The sequence below is a fragment of the Balaenoptera ricei genome, chromosome 20 (genome assembly GCF_028023285.1).
Source record: "Balaenoptera ricei isolate mBalRic1 chromosome 20, mBalRic1.hap2, whole genome shotgun sequence".
In the NCBI taxonomy this organism is placed as follows: domain Eukaryota; kingdom Metazoa; phylum Chordata; class Mammalia; order Artiodactyla; family Balaenopteridae; genus Balaenoptera; species Balaenoptera ricei.
Window position 1 is genome coordinate 16,145,325 of NC_082658.1, and position 22,011 is coordinate 16,167,335.

General features: G+C 43.9%; 1 protein-coding gene and 1 non-coding gene across 6 annotated transcripts; both read right to left on the minus strand.

Moving 5' to 3' along the window:
- Window positions 1-305: 305 nt before the first annotated feature.
- On the minus strand, window positions 306-378 carry TRNAK-UUU (transfer RNA lysine (anticodon UUU)). Its single transcript has one exon. It is a non-coding gene; the product is annotated as a tRNA-Lys (tRNA).
- A 10,509-nt stretch (window positions 379-10,887) lies between these two features.
- On the minus strand, window positions 10,888-20,890 carry METTL2A (methyltransferase 2A, tRNA N3-cytidine). Of its 5 annotated transcripts, none has more exons than XM_059906578.1 (9): window positions 20,762-20,851; window positions 20,454-20,555; window positions 18,384-18,742; window positions 17,238-17,287; window positions 16,842-16,902; window positions 15,233-15,372; window positions 13,649-13,755; window positions 12,155-12,220; window positions 10,888-11,298 (listed from the first exon to the last, which is right to left on the minus strand). In XM_059906578.1, the coding sequence occupies exons 1-9, from the start codon at window positions 20,766-20,768 to the stop codon at window positions 11,144-11,146; spliced, it is 1,047 nt and encodes a 348-aa protein (XP_059762561.1). In that variant the 5' UTR covers window positions 20,769-20,851; the 3' UTR covers window positions 10,888-11,143. The 5 variants fall into 5 exon arrangements, 4 of the variants coding, with proteins under 4 accessions (XP_059762561.1, XP_059762560.1, XP_059762562.1 ...); XM_059906576.1 differs by having other exon boundaries at window positions 10,889-11,298; window positions 20,464-20,555; window positions 20,762-20,890; XR_009499359.1 differs by lacking the exon at window positions 12,155-12,220 and adding an exon at window positions 12,221-12,375 and having other exon boundaries at window positions 11,212-11,298; window positions 20,464-20,555; window positions 20,762-20,890.
- Window positions 20,891-22,011: the final 1,121 nt, after the last annotated feature.

The following is a 22,011-nucleotide window of genomic DNA, read 5'->3' on the forward strand; positions in this document are numbered from 1 at the left end:
CTCCATCAACTCTGCCCCTCCATCTGGGAGGCTGATGCCACCTGAGGGGCCTAGTCACATTGTGACTTTCATGGGCCCTGGGGACTTTTGATTTCATGAGCCCTTTCCTCCATTCATTAAAAATTTTTTTTTTTATAAATGTACTGGTATAAAAACAAACATAACCTAGGCTGCCTTCATTATCATATATTCATTACCAACTATTCATTTTTTCCTTCTGGTTTTTTTTTTAATTTATTAAAATTTTTTTTTTTTTTTTTAATCTTTGGCTGCACCAGGCGGCTTGTGGGCTTGTGGGATCTTAGTTCCCCGACCAGGGATTGAACCTGGGCCCTTGGCAGTAAAAGTGCAAAGTCCTAACCACTGGAAAACCAGGGAATTCCCCTCTTCTGGTTTTAAAATAAATCAAATTAAAACGTTTTCAAGGGCCCCTAAAAGTACTGTGGGCCGAAGTCACTGCACTGTAAAGGAGATTGTGCCCTGTGCCTCATGAAGAAGCTGACTCTGGCTGAGGGCAACAACCTGAAACTCACTGGAAGCTCAAAGGTTTTATCTCCTCTTCACTGTTCTTTGAGACTTTAGAGAAGAAATGTAGATTAGTGCTTCTTGCTACAATCTTAACAAGACTCAGGAACACATGGTTATTCTCTCCAGGCAAAAGTTGCCAAGGGACATACCATCTATATAACTGCTAAATACACAACATATGATAAAGTGTGCCTTACGCAAACTAGCCTTATAAATACATAATAGCCCACAGAGGTTGGCTTTCAGTGCTGTCCCCTCAAGGAGTTAGGATGGAGTTATGGGGGCCGCTAGGGCTGCTGGATTATTATTGTTCATACCTGATCGACAGTTGAGGAAACTGAGAATTAGAGGAATCCGGTAACTGAGCCAAGATGATGCAGAGAACAAATGAATTAGTGACTCCAGGATTTCAATCCTGGTCTGTGCTCTTATGAGTTGCTTTGGACAGACAGACAGAGTTTGAGGTGCCTGAGGGCCTTCTAGGGGAGAGAGACATCAGGAGGTATTTAGATAAACTAGTTCAAGGCTCAAGTGAGATCCTTAGCTCGTGCCATAGATCTGGGAATTATCCAAGTGTTGGTGGCATTTAAAGATTCAAAGTGGATCAGCTTGTTCACTCTGTTGCAATCTCTGTACCATGAAACCACCCTGAGTGGGCCCCCTCCCTTGGGGAGCTGAGCAGCTTTGCTCTCTTGTGGGCTCTTACTCCCTACTCTTTCCCAGGTATGCCTGGCTCCTGAGACACATTTACCGGGCAACTTCTGTCCACAGGCCCTGGGCTAACAGCTTGGGCTTCCATCTCGGGCTTCCATCTCCAGCCCCATTATTTCCTGCTGGATTAGATGCCAGAACTTGACTTTCCTCACTTTGATGCCTGATCTCTCTGTGGAACCAGCACCTCTGTGCACTCACCTACACAGTAAGTATTTATTGAGCACCAACTATGTGCAGGACTCCATTGTAGGTACTGAGGATACAACTGTGAACAAAGTAGACAAAGTCTCTTGAACCCAAGGAGCTTATAGTCTAGAGGCAGGAGGCAGACAATAAACAAATAAGAATAGTTCCAGGTGTCAGGAATACGATAAAGCCTCATAATGTGGCGTGAGTGAGGGCACGGGAGGGCTCTGAGGAGTGGCGGTGACACTGGTCAAGGCTGTTGGTGGGAAAGGAGTCTCAGAGGGGGGATGTTGCAGCTGAGCCCTGAATGAGGAGATGGTAGCGGCTATGAGGAGATAGGGTGCGTACAGGGCCCTTCCAGCAGGAGCAGTGAACTGTGGGGGTCCAGGCTCAGCATGTCTGGAAGGCCCTCCTGATGGGGGGAGGGGCTTGGAAAGGCAGAAAGAGCCAAGGCAGGCAGGGGGTCCTGCCCTGGGTGAAAGGCCCAACCCAGGGCCACCAAGGACCAGCTGATGAGATGGGAAGAGAAGACCCCTTTTTCCTGGGGAAGGAGGAAGAGGGAGGAAGAAGCAGCAAGGAAGCAGCAGCAGCAGCAGGATTGAGGCCCTTGTTAAAAAATTGTTAAGAATTTCAAGATGGTGACAGCAGAGCACTGAACCTGGCGAGGGCCCTTCTGAGCACTGAGCATGGGTGCCACTCAACAGGACACGGTCCATGACACTGGCCCCAGCCCAGTGGAGACCCTTGGGAAGATGAGGCACGAATCCAGGTCCTCCTTTCACCCCAGGCTGAGCCTCACCTCGCAGGCAGGGCCACAGGGTAAAGGTGGTGGGTTAAAATTTTCTATTTTGATGAAAATGTTGCAAACTGTACAATGTTGCAAAACCAACATAATTTATGTAGCTGATTTCATGGACTTTTGATTACACTTCTGACAGCTGCAGTGTTCTTCTTTCCCTTGGGAGATTTGGGGCAGATGGGGCCCAGGAATCTCTCCTCCTCACAACAGGGTTAACCTCTGAGCAGGTGTGACATGTTCCCGGGCAGGCACAGTTGGTTGGAGCCAAGAATGTTTAAGCCCCTATATTATGTCAAATATCATTTATAACAAACCACCCCTCCTTAATCTTAGGCTAATTACCTTATGATTAACACTAGTCCTCTGACCTTGGTAAACCATTTATTCTCCCTGAACTTCAGATTTCCTCATCTGTAAAAAGGAGATAATTATACTTCACAGGGGTGCTGTGAGGATTAAACATATGAAAAGCCTTTTTAGAGTATCAAGGTCTAAACAAATGCCAGGTAGTGTTACCACAGATCTCCTCAGTGGTTGCCTCACCCGCGCAGACCGGGGATTCGGGACAGCCTCGGCTTGACAGAAGCCTCTCTTTGTGCCACTGACTCTGAGACTCTGGTGTATTCTTAGCAATCAACTTCTGATCTTCAGTTTCTCAAGCAGCTTCCTTTCCTGGGGAGATCCCCTTGGCTTGTCAGGTATGCCTCAGATCACAGATCAATAATCCTGGTTTATATAACAGACTCTCGTGAGCTGGGCTGCCTTCATAATTTTAATAGTCCCTAAATGAACCGAGAAGAATCCAGATTCTGGACCTGAGGGTCTGAAGGAGACAAGTAATCATTCTCGCTAATTTCTTAGTGCATTTGGGTAATACTCTTATTAATTAGTTTTTTAAATTAATCGGTAGTTGTGGCATGCGGGGCTCTCTAGTTGTGGCGCACGGGCTGTAGAGCACGCAGGCTTAGTTGCCCCGCGGCATGTGTGATCTTAGTTCCCCGACCAGGGATCGAACCTGAGTCCCCTGCATTGGAAGGTGGAGTTTTAACCACTGGACCACCAGCAAACTCCCAGTAATATGCTTATTAAAAGGTGCTAAAGGCAGATACTTTTATTACAAGAGTGAGCAACGGTCCCCTAAGCTTCTATTTGAGATGCAGTGTTGCCCATGCCGTGGGGTGGAGTCTACCAAGATCCTTAGGCCTTTGCAGTGGCCGTTCCTTCTGCCTTGAAGGCTCTGCCCCCACGCATCCCATGAAAAATGTCACCTCCTCCAGATCTTCTCTGCCCACTCCATCTCAGAGGGCCCTTTCCCCTGCTCCCTGTCACCTCTCTATCCTCCCTACCCTGCTCGATTCTTCCTGGCATATGCCCACCTGACTCATGTTTTATGGGTTTATTGTTGGAATCCCCCCATTTAAGTGTGAGCTCCGGGACAGCTGTGACTCTGCTCTGTTCACTGCGGTGTTTCCAGGCCTGGGGCTCAGAGCTTTTGACCAGCAATGGGATCCAGATAGAACTTGTATTATTCTCTTGTTTTCATTGTATTTCTTTTTAAAAAATACTTTTGTTCAGGACAAATGATACTTATTTTACATTTATCACAGTGATATAGTTTCCTTTAAAAATAAATTTAAGAATGTAAGTAATTTAAAAAGATCAAGTAAATAACGGTGGTGCCCAGATGTCACATAAAGGGTGCTCTGTGGATGCCTTTTGGGGACTCTGCTTGGTCTGTAAACCCATTCTGGCAACTGCTTACTCCTAAATGTGTGTGTGCACACACACACACAAACACACTCATATTACAGAGACATCAAGCCTTAGGGTTGATGGTCGCCTCCTACAAGTGGACCAAGGAGCAGGGAAGGTCCTTGGCCAGACTGGGGAGTGCTGGTGAGTACACACTTCCCAGGGCTCCTGAGGCCCCTCTACCTTTCTGCCTGGGCGTCCATGAGACCCTCTGTGTCCCCCTACCTTCTGTTTTCTCCCTTAAGCCAGCTTGAGCTGCTGATACTTGCAACCACAGTCCTGTACACTACGGTCTTCTGAAGTTAAATACAAACTGTGTGCCAATGCATGTCTGTTGTCGGGGGTGGGGGCATGGCAGGAAGAAGCTATTTAGTCATTCAGTCCTCATGCATCGTGCACGACTGTGGGCCAGGTGCTTGCTACTCAGCTAAGTGCTGAGAATACAAAGTTCCCCCAAGGAATTCATCATTTCCTGAGCTCCACTGAGTGTCAGCCTTAATCACCCAATAAATGTTCAGCAATGGGAAGCAAGGCTGAGCAGGGCGTGGGGGGCTCACTGGCAGCCCCGTATGTGAGGGCTTTCTCCAGTCCTGCTCCTCGCCGTGGAAGTGTTTAAAGTGTGGCTCCTTCTAAGGATAGTTTATTTATTTATTTTTTGCTGTGCCATGGGCTTAGTTCCCCAACTAGGGATTGAACCTGGGACCTCAGCAGTGAAAGCGTGGAGTCCTAACCACTGGACCACCAGGGAATTCCTGGATATTTTGTTTTTGTTTTTGTTTTTTTTTACAATGAATCAGTGGTTCTTCTTATTTATGGCTGTGTTGGATCTTCGTTTCTGTGCCAGGGCTTTCTCTAGTTGCGGCAAGTGGGGGCCACTCTTCATTGCGGTGCGCGGGCCTCTCACTATCGCGGCCTCTCCTGTTGCGGAGCACAGGCTCCAGACGCGCAGGCTTAGTAGTTGTGGCTCACGGGCCCAGTTACTCCGCGGCATGTGGGATCCTCCCAGACCAGGGCTCGAACCCATGTCCCCTGCATTGGCAGGCAGATTCTCAACCACTGTGCCACCAGGGAAGCCCTGGATATTTTAAGTTTTAATGGAGAAAGGAAGGTGGGGGATGAATGAATGCATGCAATTTGGGGCTTACCTCAGGGTGAAGATGCCAAGTTTGAGCCCTTGGTCAAGGTTACTGGCTGCTGTGTCTCAGGGCCCCCACTGGAGCATGGAATCTGACTGTGGCTGTCTGTCCTGTAACTTGGTCATGTAGTACATTCCACTGACTACAGTCAAGAGACAATCGATATCCAATCTTGCACCTAGAAATTCACTGGAGTAAAGTGAGGTGGCTGTGACACACCATTTTGGTGTTTTTACTTGCAAAATTCTTCACCAGCACTCCTCCCACCTCTCAACCCAGGCTCCCAAATCAACCTGCACACCGAATTAAGAAGCATATAAAAACGTGCAACGCATCGATGCAGCCCGGCGCTGAAAATAGCAGCTGCAGCCACAAACCAAAAAAAAGGCCTTTGTGAACAGAGTGAAAGAAGCTGCTTGTCCTCAGTTCATCTTTTAAGCCACGGATAGAACCCCCTACTATTACTAAAGTAACGTCTTTAATCAAAGATAGGAATCAATTAGAGGAAAGTAGGATGTCTTAGTACGTTAGATTTTCCTTTTCCTACTAAGTTTCCAAGGCCCTAATTTCCTAGTCAGAGCCCAAGAGAGTATGAACTCACATGAAGGCAGGTAGTGGACCCATTGCAAAGCATAGATTTGATGTCATTAGCAGAGGCCAGGTTCAAGATGAAGCACACAAAATCAGGAGATGAATCACTTCTGAGGCGTAAGAACCCATGGTCTCCAGGTGACAGTGTTACACCCTGACCCTGGGCACCACCTTCAGGAACACAGCTTCTCTCTAATAGCTCTGGTGCACCTGTCTCAAATTAAACTGTCCCTCATGTTTCAAACAATGCTGAATTTATCTCCTCAGCCAAATTAACACCACTTAGGAAGATCAGTTTCAGAAACACTTCGCTACTAGACTCAATCTAAACCACACAACTTCCTGAGCAGTTTCACATGTGGAGCTACCTTTCCAGCCAACACAGCATTTTTCTTGCTTTAAGAGTATTGAGTCAGACAGACGTAGAGAACGTATGGACACCAAGGGGGGAAAGTGGCTGGGGGGGTGGGGTGGGGGGTAGCGGCATGAATTGGGAGATTGGGATTGACATGTATACACTAATATGTGTAAAACAGATAACTAATAAGAACCTGCTGTATAAAAAAGTATATAAAATAAAATTCAAAACAAAAAAGAGTACCAAGTCAGACTGGAGTCAGACTTACAGTCCAGGCAGCCTGTATTTTTTTGAGTGGCACTAAGGTCATACTTTAATCTACCCTGACCATGTTTAATTGTCCTCTGCACCCCATTAGTGATTCCAAGGCTGAAAAATTATGCAAAGTCCCTTACAGAGTTCAAGTTAGCTTGAGAGTCAGAGAGCTTGGCAGATGGCAGAGAGGTATAGGGAGCGGGAGAGGGGGAGGAAAAGGCTCAACTTTTATATCTAAGCCCAAAGCACAAGGCAGGTGCTAGGATGATGGAATAAAAATTGTTCCTGTTGCTTTGAAATGCTTCAGCGATGCCAAAGGAAGGTTTTCTTGTTCTGTTTTTGAAAGCTACAAATCATTATTCATCAAATGAAGCCAATGATCAGGTGTACCAAATTAAGTGTCCCCAAACTATAATTTTTCTCGTGAGGAAAGCTGCCTTTACTGGAGTGAGCAGACCAAAAGATAGAAAAGCCTTTTTGTGACTAGTTGAAACTTATAGAAACCCCACCAATTTTTTCATCTCCTGGCACATGGGATATGCTAATTCTTTGGCTTTTGCTGACCCACCTTGTAAAACCTTCTCTAAGTGGTCCTTGTTCATCTTCAGTTTTTCAATTTCACTCTTAATTGAAGCAAATTTCTCAATCACAGCATCTGCCACCATCAGCATGTAGCGAGCGGTGCTGATGCCAGCACTGAGGCAGACCACCTCCTCCACTGGGAGTCCCGTTACTGCTGCATGGATGGAGACCTTGTTGGAGGTGCCGCCTCAGCTGGCCGGGTGTAGATGACCTCTGAGGTGAAGTCTATCACAGCCTTGCAGACTTCTGCAAGGAAGGTCTTTAGTGGATCATTTAACATAGCTGTTCTTCATTTCAAAAGACAAATGAAATACATTCCAGTGACTCAGTGTTTTCATTTTATTTTATTTTTTAAATTTATTTATTTTTGGCTGCACTGGGTCTTCATTGCTGCACACGGGCTTTCTCTAGTTGCGGCGAGCAGGGGCTACTATTCGTTGTGGTGCACAGGCTTCTCATTGCAGTGGCTTCTCTTGTTGAGGAGCACGGGCTCTAGGCACACGGGCTTCAATAGTTGTAGCACGTGGGCTCAGTAGTTGTGGCTCACGGGCTCTAGAGCGCAGGCTCAGTAGTTGTGGTGCATGGGCTTAGCTGCTCCACAACATGTGGGATCTTCCCGGACCAGGGCTTGAACCCGTGTCCCCTGCATTGGCAGGCGGATTCCTAACCACTGCGCCACCAGGGAAGCCCCCGTGTTTTCATATTAAATAAATTCATTACAATGGAAAAGATGGGAGCTCCTTTCCTCCTATCTTTTAAAACTCAACAGGTGAAACCAAGCAAGGTAGGTGTTAGTGCAGGTGCAGAGGGGTGGTGGCGGCTCTGTGGGGTGCTGAATCCAGGGCAGGAGGGTGTCTGGGTGAGGAGGGTGTCTAGGTGAGGTAATGATGGAAACAGTGGCTTGGAGAGGGTGTCAGAGCCCAAGAGGTGAGAGGGCATCCATGTGTGGTGACAAAAGAATGGTTATATATGACTGGATTATCCCAGTATGCTGAGGATTGTGGGCATTTGGGATTGTTGGAAAAGAGAACAAGTACAGAGAGAAAGAATAAAAACTAGAATAAATCCTGTGGTGTTGGACTGGAATCAAAGGTACTGGTTTGAACTGGTTTTCAATATATATTTAAGTACAGAAATATAGATGTAAGTATGTACACATACATATATCCCTGAACTCCATCCACTGAGGGGGCCTGGGAATAGGCACCACAATAGCAATGAGCACCCTTGGCTTGGTTTCTAAATACCTTGCTCTGTTAAAAGAAACTAGAACTCCTTGGGGGAAATAGCTGGTTCAGACTGGGGCAGAGAAAGTACAAGGTGAGCCTGGAACAACTTGTGCTTGAAGTGCTGGAATGGTATTTCATTTGTCCTTTGAAATGAAGAACAGATATATTAAATGATACACTAAAGACCTTCCCTCAGCATCTTTAATGCATTCATAACAGGAACAGTTTTTATTCCATCTTCCCAGCACCTACCTTGTGCTTTGCACGTAGGTATAAAACCCGAGTCTTGGGACTTCCCTGGTGGCGCAGTGGTTAAGAATCTGCCTGCCAATGCAGGGTAAATGGGTTCGAGCCCTGGTCCAGGAAGATCCCACACGCCGCAGAGCAACTAAGCCCATGCGCCATAACTACCGAGCCTGCGCTCTAGAGCCCGCGAGCCACAACTACTGAAGCCTGTGCACCTAGAGCCCATGCTCCGCAACAAAGAGAAACCACCGCAATGAGTAGCCCGCACGCAGCAACAAAGACCCAACGCAGCCAAAAAATAAATGAATAAAAATTAAAAAAAAAAAAAAAAAAAGCGGAGTCTTTTCCTGCTTCCTGCACATGTCAAAAGGTCACAGAAGCATTTGAAGGGGCTCCCACTGGCCAAATCTGGGACAATATGAGCATCAATATCATAATCAAAGTATCAAAATGATAGTAATATATAATAATCATTGAGTAAAACAGAAACCCATGAGTCCATAAGCAAATGAATAGAGAAAAGGAAGCCTTCCTTATGGTAGAATGCCAACCAATTAAGTGTAGGAGGAATGTGGGATTCAAAAACATTACTTGGCTGCCATCATAGTAGTAATTCAGCCAAGAAACAGCAATAGATGCTGAAACTAAGGGGTAGAGTTTAATGAGTAATGGGATATTTAGTCTCAAAGCACCACCCTACAAAATAGTTATTAGGAAGTTTTCAGTGGAGAAACCAAGCAGGCACCACCCCAATTAAGTGATCAAAGTTAACACCACCACCACCAGGGTTCATCAAAATCATGGACCACAATAGCATCACTTGATATTCCTGCCCAAAATACGTACTTGAACCAAATCATGAGGCATTAACAAACCCAATTTGAGGGCAGTCTGCAAAATAGCCTGTAATCTTCAAATGTCAAGGTCACGAAAACAAACCTCAAGGATTGTTCCAGACTGAAAGAGACTGAGAAATGACTACTACATGCAACAGAAGGCCTTTTTTTTTTTTTGATGATAAAGGATATTATTGGGACCATTGAGAAAACTTGGTTATCTGTGGATAGTAGGATTTCCATGTTAATTTCTACTTCCATGTTAATTATCCACTTCTGATGGATATATTTGGTGATATAGGATAACATCTTCAGTTACACGAATTACACAGTATAAAATATGCAGCAGTGTTGGGCTATCACCTTGCAACTTACTCTTAAAAATGATTCAAGGGGACTTCCCTGGTGGCACAGTGGTTAAGAATCTGCTTGCCAATGCAGGGGACACGGGTTCCAGCCCTGGTCCGGAAAGATCCCACATGCCGCGGAGCAACTGAGCCCGTGCACCACAAATGCTGAGCCTGTGCTCTAGAGCCCGCGAACCACAACTGCTGAGCCTGGGTGCTGCAACTACTGAAGCCCACGCACCTAGAGCCTGTGCTCCACAAGAGAAGCCACTACAGTGAGAAGCCCGCGCACCGCAATGAAGAGTAGCCCCCGCTTGCTGCAACTAGAGAAAGCCCGCACGCAGCAACGAACCAACACAGCCCCACAACACAGCCAAAAATAACTAAAATTAAATCTTTAAAAAAAAAAAAATGATTCAAGGGACTTCCCTGGCGGTCCAGTGGTTAAGACTCCGCGCTTCCACTGCAGGGTTCACGGGTTTGATTCCTGGTCAGGGAAGTAAGATCCCGCATGCCATGCAGTGTGGCCAAAAAAAAAAAAAAAAGATAAAAAGATTCAGAAAAAAGTTGACTATTCTCACAGTATTTCTGGTACTGTACTTCTCTATAAGTTTGGAATTATTAAAATAAATGCTTATGACATATTTTTATAAATAAAATAAACGATTATGAGAATATTAAAGTTTGAGTTAAAAACCCAAAATGTAGGAATGAAGAATTGAAAATTCTTAATTCGGTAAAATGAAGAACACATCATATAGTTTGTGGACCATCAACGGGGGCGATCACATTAAAAAAGTAACAGGGATGAAAGGATCACATTCAGAAGTGAAATGGCTAAAATGTCTCTCAGTCAAACATTTAAGGGCACACACAGAAAGACAATTTCCTAAAAGTGAAGATCCTTTTAATTTTTTTACATGCAGGTTACTTAGATGGGGAAACAGTACTTAAAATTCCATGGAAGTAACGTCAAGCGGAGACCATGACCAAATACTTAACAAGGACACCATATTTTGATGCTCTTTTTTTGAGTCAGGAAAATATCCAAAGACAGGTGATTCTTCCTAATTTGCGTCCCTGATGACCACTGAATGAGACCTTTAGTCATCTTTGTATCAGTTTCTTAGTCCAGGCATTTGAATCCTCAACTAATTTAATGCAACTCAGTCATTCACTTCACCATATATAATACTTACACATGGAAATAAATTCTTTGATTCCCATGAATAACATTTCAACTATTAAGTTACAAAATGGCAAGAAAGATTCTTTGAGATCTCCAAGTAAGAAAAAATCTTGAGAAAAGTATATATCACAGGGCTTCACAAATATGAAGCAAAAATGGTTAGAATCTTTTTTTGTTGTTGTTGTTTTTAAAACATCTTTATTGGAGTATAATTGCTTTACAATGGTGTGTTAGTTTCTGCTTTATAAAAAATGGTTAGCATCTTGATATAAAATAATTCTTCCTAGGTTCAAATCTGTTGGAACCCTTGCATGGTTTAATATCTACAAGACACCATTTGTGGACGTTCTTTTTAAAAAGCCCCAATGACCTCGCCTGTCAGGAGCAGGTGCCTCTCAGCTGGTGCTGGACAGAAGAGGCTTACGATATTTGCACTGAATCCACACTCGGTACATTGTCAGTTGTTTCCCTCGATTCACTTGCAACCGGCGATCCACCAGGTTCTGAACCTTTTCCAGTCCAGCAGTAGTGAAAAGTGTGTCCAGTTCATCTAGTTTGGAAAGAGATGTTTACATATTTTCCCCTGAAGAAAAAGCACTGTGCCTACCACTTCCCATGTTAAATGGCACTCTGTGAGATTGCTGTCCTTATTTATAGATTTTAAGTGGCTTGAGCAGTATTATTTAGTTACACATGCAGTAGCGGCTTGGTAGCAGCAAGTCCACATTTAGGTAGGGGAAGGCAAACCATGTGTGAAGGGCAGCCTGGAATCCACAGGGAGAACCCCTCTAAGAGTTAGCTGATGGGAAAGAATTTTCTAGGGTTCTATGTACACCTTACAATTATATGCAAAAATTGATATATATGGCATGTCAAAGCCATTTTTTTTTTTTTAGGAGAGAGGTTCCATCACTAACTAAAGGCTCAAAAAAGTATGTGACCTGAAAAACGGCCCAGGAATGAAGCATTCATAAGGCACTGGAGGAGGAGGAAACCAGCAGCAGGACAAGCAGCAGAGGAGAGCAGTTCTGAGTTATACCTGGAACCCAGGGGGCCATGAGTTCACTGTAACTCAGGTGCACCTAAGGTACCACCCAGCTTAGAGGCTGAAACGGCTACAGTGGAGTCCTGCAAAATGGGCAGGTTCCTGTTTTGGACAAAGTGATAGAGAGGAAGAGCAGCCAGCAGAAGAGCAAAGGAGGGACAGAAGGCTCCGACAAGCTGAGCCTACTTGGAGAACAGTGAGTGGTTCAAGGTGGCTGAAGGTAGGCTGAGAGGTGGGGAAGGGCAGAGAAGAGGCTGCAAAAGATAGAAGGGGCCAGATGATTTCACTTCTGAAAGCACACGGAGGAACATGTAATCTGGCCCTGTGGGGGCTGTCAGCATAAAGACGAGTGCTTTCATACCTTGTGTGAAGAAGTACACTCTGGTGCCATCGCCTCTCACATAGAAATTTTCAGACAGACACTGACCTGCAGAGTGATGTGGTAAAGACCAGAGAAACTTTAAAGCACTTCTTTCAATTTCATTGCCAATCAAATGTGCATCAAGATATCAATTTCTTGGGCCAAGAACGGATCCTTTTCTTGGTTACACTGGTACTTTGCAGGAATCTGCAATTTCTCTCCTACAAAGGAATGGTGCTTTGGAGAAGAGCAGCCCAAGCGGAATAATCAAACTTCAGTGTTAGCTAACACATGCAATTCTCAGCCCCCTGTTCTACAGTTCTGTTTCATGATGAAAATAGCTTGTTTCCCCCTCCCTCCCCGATTAAATAATAGCGCATACACTTTGTTTAAAAACAGAAACAACTTTCTAAACAGCCTTCTGCCCCTCTAAAAACATGTTTAAAAAAACCTCAAGGAATATAGCTAAGTTTAAGGAAATTTGAGACAGCCACTATTCCTGTTTTAGTGACTGTCTTTTTGCATGTCTCTCCACGTATCCACATGCACATTCATAAATATGATCACATATATACTGTTTTTAGCAAGGACACACACTTCCCCTCCTGCTGCTAAACCCCCTGACCTTGTCAATTTAACAACCTGACATGTAATCAATCCTTCTATACCTTTTGAATGTCAAAATAATCTTATTTTTCCCCAGTTACTGTTATCCATGGGATTAAGTTTAAAATACCCATGTGCACACTGCTTTTCTCACTTGGTAATATAGCATGGAAACCCCCCCAAGACCAGTGGTATGGGGTCTACCTCATGTGATATGCACAACATTCCCCTATCCAGAGGCAGTCACTTTGTTTCCAAGATTTTGCTTATTATACACATATTATGTGCTGGTTCTTGAATAAATCCCAAAAGGACTGTTGGATTGGATAGATAACACTAGAATGTTTAAAGAAAACCCGTAACCATTCCTATTTCTACCAATAATGGAACAGTGTATCTCTTTCTCTGAATCAGCCAGCAATAGGTATCTCATTGTTATTTTTATCTTCTTGAAGTTTTGGTTTCGGCCATTTGGATCTGCTCTTTAGTAAATCAACTCTAAAACATTTCTTGTCTGTTTTTTGGTGGGTCACTGATCTTTTCCCTTATCAGTTTGGCAACAGCCCTGCTTGAAGAGCACTGACATTGTCTTTATCTGTTCCTTTAACTCAAAATATTTGTCCTCAATCTGTCATTTGTCTTTTAACTTTTTAATGGCATCTTTTGCCATACCACAATTAAAACTATTTATGTAATCAAATGCCTTTTTCTAAAAAAGACCTCCCTAATACCTAGATTATACAAGTCTTCAAAAACATACCACCCTTATCATGTATTAAATGGCTTTATGTATGGAACTATATAATTCGAGAGTCTCTATTTTATTCCACTGATTTGTATGACTATTCTTATGGCAAAGCCATTGTTGTGATTATAGTGGGAAAATACCTTTTTTAAACCGAAGCTGAGCCATGTCATAGCGGCCATAATCTCGCAGAAGCATCATCCCTCCAGGCTTCAGAAGCCTGCTTAGCCTGTTGATAGCCTTTTGCATCCTGTGGGACAGCAGGGAATGAAGATCAGATCTCTTTAAGAATAGGGTTCCTCTCCCCTGTAGCATATCCCGAAAAGTCCTGAAATCTCCTCTGCTCTTGTTTCAGTTATAACCTGAGCACACGCCCAAACCTCTCATGTGCCTTCTGCTGCCTGCTCACAACTGTGCCTTCGATCCACTGCCTTCAGTATGAAGAGGTCTGACGAGGCCTGCTTCTTCAGCAGAGGTCCACCGCGGGGGAAGTTACGTGCTCTCTGCCTGATTCACTTCCCACTCCTCATGGGGAAGCCAATCCTACACCAGGTTCCCACGGATCTCTGAGAGGACCCCTGACCACCCGGTGTGGAGACTGCTAGTTGACCCATCTGCCTGCCCCACTAGGCCCAAGCTCTTTGAATGCAGCCTGCATCTTTCCATCTGTTAAATGAAGACTGAACCTCAAGAACTTACAATTTACATGGTGATACAGTCTGTATGCAAATGAGAACTCTGGGCAGAGTGCTTTACACTTCTGACTGCACTTTCCATATACAGAGTCTCAGTGCAGGTTTCAGCTTTAACCACTGCAAAAGTATAAATGCTTCAAACTTGCGAAAACCATTTGAAAGTCTATTTAAATATTGAATAATGAATTTTTAATTTTAATGTTTTGTTTCAGTCCATATCAGTTTTTAAAAGTGTACACCATGTAAGCTTTTGCAATTAATGTTTAAAACCATGCCAAGCTGTTTGGGCCATCCTCCACCTGCCTTTATTTCTCACTCACAATATCCCTGTCAGGTCAGATGACACAATGCTACCCTAGAGGAAATGTGGGCTAGAGAGAGTCAGTCACCCCCCACCCCCCACAACTGCCCCGAATGCTACTGCCTCCTTGAGACAGTATTTCATCTTTGTTGGGACAACTGGCTGCCTGTCTAGGAGACTTTAATGGTATCTTTTAGGGTAAACCAACTGACTTTCCTTTTATCTAATCGTGATTTTACGGAATTCTCCTGTACTATAGTTTTCCGAAGAACTTATACAGAGAACACCTGAGTTAAACTTCACTGTAAATTTTGTGCTGTTAATAAGCTTTTTTTATTGAAAGCATTTAAAAGGCCAATAATGGGATGTTCTCTAATAGCTGTGGCATCCACAGTTCTAAGACATCATGCTACGTGATCGTCAATAGGAAATTTCCACACACCCACTAAGACAGCCCCTTCACTCTCTGGGGATGTTAAACCATAATCATAAGAAGAACCGACCACCGCAGTCAACAAGCAGAGGTTTAGATGCTAAACCAGAAGTTGGACTCCAAGACAAATTTAGAAAAATATTTGAGAAGCTCCTATTGCTCCTAGGATGGAGGAGCTTCTTCCTGCCTATCAGAACATTCATAAAATCCTTCTTATTTAGGTTCCAACTCTGATATCCAGGTCCCTGACCAAAGCTTTGTTTTTGCTATGCTACTGGCTAAGGGATCTAAAACTTACTTGTCTGGAATGATTGCTGAGAGAACAAATATGAGGATGATGACATCAAGACTATCCCCAGGCACTGGGTAACTCTTATCTTCATCACACAGGTCGTGAACAAAGGCAAAACACCGAGAAGGATCATATGCTGAATTTGTCTGCAGACAGATGGAAGAGAGGACACAGGCTAGAAACTGTTCACATAGCCTCAAGAAAAGCTATCTTGCTTTAAACGTAATCACCGCCTCTTCCCACTGAGGAGATAGTTCTTGCCATTACGGCAAACATTCTTACTCTTAGGGTAAGAATCAGGAACAACTCTAGGACCCTGTGGAATCTAATTGGTATGTTTAAAATGGAACATTCCCAACTCCTCTAATTTTAGTCTTTATTCTGATGCGGAGTCAGATCTGAGGACTGGAAAATGACCAGGAAGGTAAGTGACCAAAAGGGCAAAGAGAAACCTCATAAGGAGGAAAACAAAACGTACTGAAAAAGCATGATTTAAACTCCTACTACAGCATATTACACAGATCATAGAATTCTCCAGGAAAATCTCTCTCTCTAGATGTGGAAGATTTAACCTACAATTTATTATCATTAAATTAACTAAGGATAAGCCTCAACATTCGTCTGGTATAGGTTTGCAAGAATAGTTCCAGAATTGGGAATTCCCTGGCGGTCCAGTTAGGGAATGCTTTCACTGTTAGGGGCCTGGGTTCGATCCCTGGTCAGGGAACTTAGATCCTGCAAGCCAAGCAGTGAAGCAAAAAAAAAAAAAAAAAAAAAATCTGGAATTATTACCAATTCCTGAGCTCCTACGCTAGGAGCATCATACATTATTGTAATACGCACATTTTTAGGGTAACTTCCCTATTGACATCTCTCTTCTCCAAAAATGTGATTTTGTTCCTCATTAGCCACAGCTAATTGAAACAGGGCAAGTAGACTGTCAGCTGGGTTGAGTCAATCAGACATTCTGGGGACTTTGGAATCAAGACACTGTCATTCAGGGGAGGTTCTGGGAACACCTAAAGAGGGGAGACTTGTAAGGGACTGGGAGGGGCAAGTACGTTGAGGCCAAGGCCACATGCAAAACCAGGAAAAACCTATTAGAGAAAGCTGGTCTGCAAAGAAAAAACAAAACAAAAGGCAAATGGGCAATGAGAGATAAGACACTGTGAACTTGAGGGAGGTGTTGTGATAGGAGGGGGTGGCAACATCTCACCAGCCAGCCAGTTTGCCTTTGGTACCTGACACCTTTTCAGGGCTGAGTTTTAGTCCTGGCTACACTTTACGCCCTTGAGTTCTATGACATTCCCTTTAGCTGAGTTTGTCTAGAAGTTTCTGTAACTTGTAACTCAAAGAATCCTGAATGAAATAATCATATCATTTTAATCCTTAAAACATGAGTTTGGGTAGGTCAAGAGACCCGCCCCAAGTTTCACAGCAGGCAAGCAACAGATTCTGTATTCACATTTGGCCCTTTCCTCTACTCCATGCTGTTTCAGTACATCTTTTACTTTCAGACCACAGTACAATAAGAAAATAGCTAGAGACCTTGATTTTTAGCAGACCCTTTCCCCCTTAAGTCAGTGAAAATTAGTGATAGGAGCACTGCACTTACCTGGATCAGCTCTACAGCTGTGGAAGAAAAATCACAACAGTAAACAAAGAGTCTTGGGTCACTGAAATGGGCAGAAAAAACAGCACAACAATTAGATTACAAACTGTACTATGTCTATTCTCTTTCCTATGTAGCCGAGTTAAAATATGAAGGCACCATATATTAACAACGTAACAGGTTTAATACCCACTAATTTCCCTGATGACAAAGATAACTTATAAATAAAATTAAGTCAAAACAATCCGTAAATGGATAATGTAGACATCTAATCTCCTATAACCCACAGTTCCCAACAACCACTATTACCACTTGGATGCAGTAAGACTTCTAAGAAACAACAACCCCTCACTTTTCTCTTCTTTGCTGTCATGTAGTTAAACTTTACAACAAACTTACTTGTTAGTCTGTAAAATTGGAAAGACTGTGTTTCCCACACCACAACCAACCTGTAGACAGAAATGAACTATTAATCACAGAACTTTCCAAAGAATTAATTCCCTAAAGCTAGATAAATAATCAACAATGGATAATCCTGCGTAATTGTATTAGGGAAGGTGTAGTGACCAGAGCTAAACAGTACCCATGACATTCCCTGCCCTTGACCTCAGGAACCCTTAAAGAGGTAGCCATAAAAGATGAGAGCATGGGCTTTCATTAGCGGGAGGGAGATGGTCTGGAAAAAAGGGCATGGGCTGCTTTTACTTTCTGAGTTTTGGCAAACAGTCCTGTAAACAAAACATTTTCTTACTGAGCTCCACTATACCATTATTGGAAAAATGTTTCTAGCAGACTGGGTTGAAAAATTCATGAAAGGAGGACCACGGCAACACCGTCCTAAATTCAGTGCTGGGTGTGGTAATAATAAAAACAGCACCATTTACTAAGGGCTTACTGTGTGCCAGACACTATTCTCAGTCATTTTACATACCTTATCTCAATTAACCCCCGTAACAACTATGAGGCAGAGAGAGGCAGAAGTCCCATTCTGCTGGGTAAGGGACGAGCACAAAGTCATGCCAGAGGACTCAGTCCCAAAACTAGTCAGCTTCCGGTGGAGTGTGTAGTCACTTCTGTGAATATTCGTTACAGTGCCCACCCTAGACACCTTTTCAGGTCTAGCCTAGCCTCTGCCACACATCCAAACTGAGAAGACAAGAACTCTCCCACAATTGAGAGTAGGCACCACCCCAATTAACCTCTCCATCCCACAACTATCTTAGAAGTAACAAAAGTTATCTTCTGACCTGGGACTCTTTACTAGATGGCAGGTACAGCAGGATGCTACAACTTTTGGATGCAATATAATGCTCCCAGATAGCAGGTGATCTGTCTTTGTTTGCCATGACCACCAGGTATCTGGTGTGCATCTAGGGCATTTCATTAGTTCAAAAATGGAGGTGTTTCCAGGCCAACATATGGGTCCAGTCTAGTCAAGTTCATCAGTCAGAAGTTACTTTGGTGGTCAGCCTCTCTACTGCCACCCTATGTGCATAAAAAAACAGCCTCACTAACGCCACTACCAGGACAATAAAGGGAGGTTACCTCCAGTATTCGGTAGGTGGCTGAGGATCCAGGAAACTCATCAGCACAGATTTCCAGGTGACGGAGTTTCTGAGTTACATTCTCTTCCACGGGAGGTGGCTGTGTTTTATGTCCAAGGCTGACTGAAGAACAACTGTGCTGTTCTTCTATTATTAAACCAGATCCATCCTCACTGCTTCTACATGCAGGTACTTCACTTGCCTTGTTCTCTGAGAGCAAATCCTTCAAGTCATTTTGGTTTTGGCTAGGTGCCAGCTCTGGGAATTCAGTAAAAAGCCAATGTCTATCCTTGAAAAACCCATTTTCGTGGATTTTGTAGAAGTCATTCCAATATTTGTTGGCATTGATCTCATAATCAACTGTAAATATTTAAGAAAGAATTTTAAGAACCATCTCTCAATATTTTATCTGTACATAGTGTAAATCACCATCCTGCTTCACCAAAATTTGTACTAAAAGTTATACTCAAGTAGAGCCACAGTCTCAGAGCTGGTGGTCATTTAGTCCTACCACCTATCACACTTGAATTTGCTGTGTATCTTGTCCTTCCAGGAAATTCAACTTCTGCCAGAGAACTTACTACCTATCAAATCTCCCCCCACATCCTTGGATGGCTCTTAACTACTAGAAAATCCTAATATTAAGCAAAAAAATCTGTCTAATCATTTCTGATCAAAAGGTCCTACTATTTCTCAGGGCCAAAGAGAACAACTCTTTTGTATTTGAGGGCAGTTATTTCCCCTTCTAAATCCTCTTTTACAAGCTAAATGTCCCAGGTTCTTCAGTTATTCCCCATGTGAAATCAATGGTTATGATACAGGTAGCTCTTTACATTATGTTCCTCTGTCAGTGATTCTTTAGTGTGGAGCCCAGAAATGAATTCTCTACTAATAGATACTAAAAATGGAAATAGAAAATGCTGACAAGAGGGGAAAATGTCTTCAGATGAGAAGAGATTTGATGATAGAGTACAGGAGAGACTAAGATATGGACTATTTAAAAGAAAGCTGCTGTTTAAGGTGACTGAAGCAGTCCTAGATTTCAGTTTTTCCTTTTTATTAATTTATTTTTTTGCGATAACATTGGTTTATAACTAGATTTCAGTTTTCTGCTCTTTGCCAATACAGGGCCTTGACTAGTGTAGTAGGAGAATAAAAACCCGAGAAACTGGATTTCAATTCCACCACTACTAACTGCTTACCTCTGGGCAAGGCACTTAATGTCCTGAGGTCCAAGATTCTTTAACTGTAAAAAGAGGATATTGGACTACATGATTCTCAAAATCCCTTTAAACCTTAACTTGCTTTGATCTAGTCTTTGTCAAATTATGTAGGGTGAATATTTTGCAACCGGAATCTTCTAACTGTTGTTCAGAACTCTTTCAGTGGGTACTACTCTCCCATTCCTAGTGCTACCTTCAATTGTCACTTAGGACACAGGCCCAACCAGTCCTAGTTTTAGTATCTAGGGATATGTTGCAGTGAAATCATCCACCTCTGCAGAAGGGGCCTCCTTTTCTTTGGCCAGACTTATTTCCACTCTGCTTCATCCATCTTTTCTTGGCAGAAGCCCTAAATCCTCATAGCCATCACACAAAGAAAAGGCACATAATTCACTACTCATTAGCCATCCCCCCAACAATATTTAGAATCTGACCACTTGAATCTAGCTTTAATGGCAACATTTCCTCAAGCGAAGTGTAATGATGTAGAAAGTATCGATACACCCTCTAAGACAATCATGTGACCACACGGTTGCCACATCCCAGCCATATTAACAGGGATCTAGTCAACATAACTAAAGACTTAAATCACTAGAAAATACTATCAAGATGGTTATCCTCTTCCAAACAAAAAACCAAAACCAAAACCAAAACCAAAACACGCTCTACGCCCTAACAAGATTTTAACGCGCAGCCCTTTCCCATCCTTGCCCATCCCCTCCCACTCCCGTTCTAACCTCGAGTTCTGTATCAGTCCACTAACAAAGACCCGGCGGCCTCGGTTCTCTGGCCTCTCCGGGAGAGCACGTCCAGCAGTACGCTGGCTGTCTATACCACTGTGGGCCCACCTGGGCGCACCTTGCTTCTCCTGGCACACCCGCTGGGTACTGTTCTCCTGGACTTTCCTCTCCGCCGCCGCGGCCTGCTCTTCCGACCACTCCACACTGTCCCTGAGAAAATCAAACGGGCAGCTTAGGGGCCTCAGGTTCCCGCTGCGGGTAGGTGAGTCGCTGGCCCCGGAGCGCCTCTCCCGTCGGAGGAGAGCGCCTCGAGCAGGGCAGCGGGACTCTGGCCGGCGGTCAAGGGTTTCTCGGAACGCTCCGCGGCGCCGGGACAGAGGGCGAACCGCAGGCCGGGCGAGGGGCAGGGTGGTTACCAGGCATTGTGGTGGAAGACGCGCGCCGGGTCGCTCAGAAACCGGTTCCCGAACTGCTGCCTCTTCCCGCAGACCCCAGCATCTGCACCTTCAGAATAGGAGGCGTCCATGACACCGGAGCCGGAAATCCCTACCTTTCTCTAACGCGAGAACTTCCTGCGAGGTCACGCCCCCTTCCGGAAGGCGAGAGGTCTGGGCGGGAAAAGACGGAGGCGGGGCAAGGCGGGGCGAGGCGGGGCGGGGCGGGAAAAGACGGAGGCGGGGCGGGAAAAGACGGAGGCGGGGCGGGGCGGCCCTGGAGGCGGGGCGGCCAAGCGGCGCTCGGGGTCTGTCGGGTGGCGCGGGGCTCCTTGGGGAAGGAGAGCTGGCGGGGTGTCGCCCCAGAGTCGTTTGTCCCTGAAGAGGCCGGCGAAAAAGTGGGAGACGTTCTACTTGAGCCTCTTTTCAATGCTGGGATCCTCTAACAGGGTCCCTAGTTTCCCTTAAGTTGTAAGGCTGGAAAAATTTAGAATCACTTTAAGAATTAAGGGTACCTAGTTCCACTGTAGAGCTAATGACCAAGATAATTGAGGAAGGTAGCAAGCAGGGTGACGAAATAGGGCAGTTTTCCAGCTTCTATAGTCATATTATCATAGTGTGAAAAAGGAAAAAAAAATGTGTATACATGTATATTAAAAAAGTATATATATAATAGTGTGGGACTATATATATTTTTTTCTGGGGGAGGATATGAAGTGAATTCTGAGAACACGAGGTTTATTCGTCAAATGAAATCGAATATCCAAGGACAAGTTTAAAAATATTTTATAACTACCTTTTTGGATTATCCGTATGAGAGCTTATTTGCACAATCAGAATTGTAATACATAAATTGTAATACATACATATATGTAGTTATATTAATGCATTTTCAGCCTTACATTTCTATTTTGATAATTACTACAAACTGATTCTTAAAAGAAGAAAGTGTGCTGTCAACATAAGGTAAGGTTAATTGAGAAGACTTCCAGGAGAAGAGTGATGACTACCATTTGTAAGAAGAGAAGGGAAGAGTTAGTTATTTAAGTAATGTAGTACTAGGTTTAGCATACTGGTAACCAGTGATAGTTTAACTCCACTGCTTAGTCTTTCCATAGGCAAAACCAAGGGGAGCAATGAAAGATTCTATACCTTTCCCACCAAAGAAATGGGAACAAGCTCTAAACGCTCTGTAATCACAAAGAAAAATACAGGAGTGAATCAAAAAGATA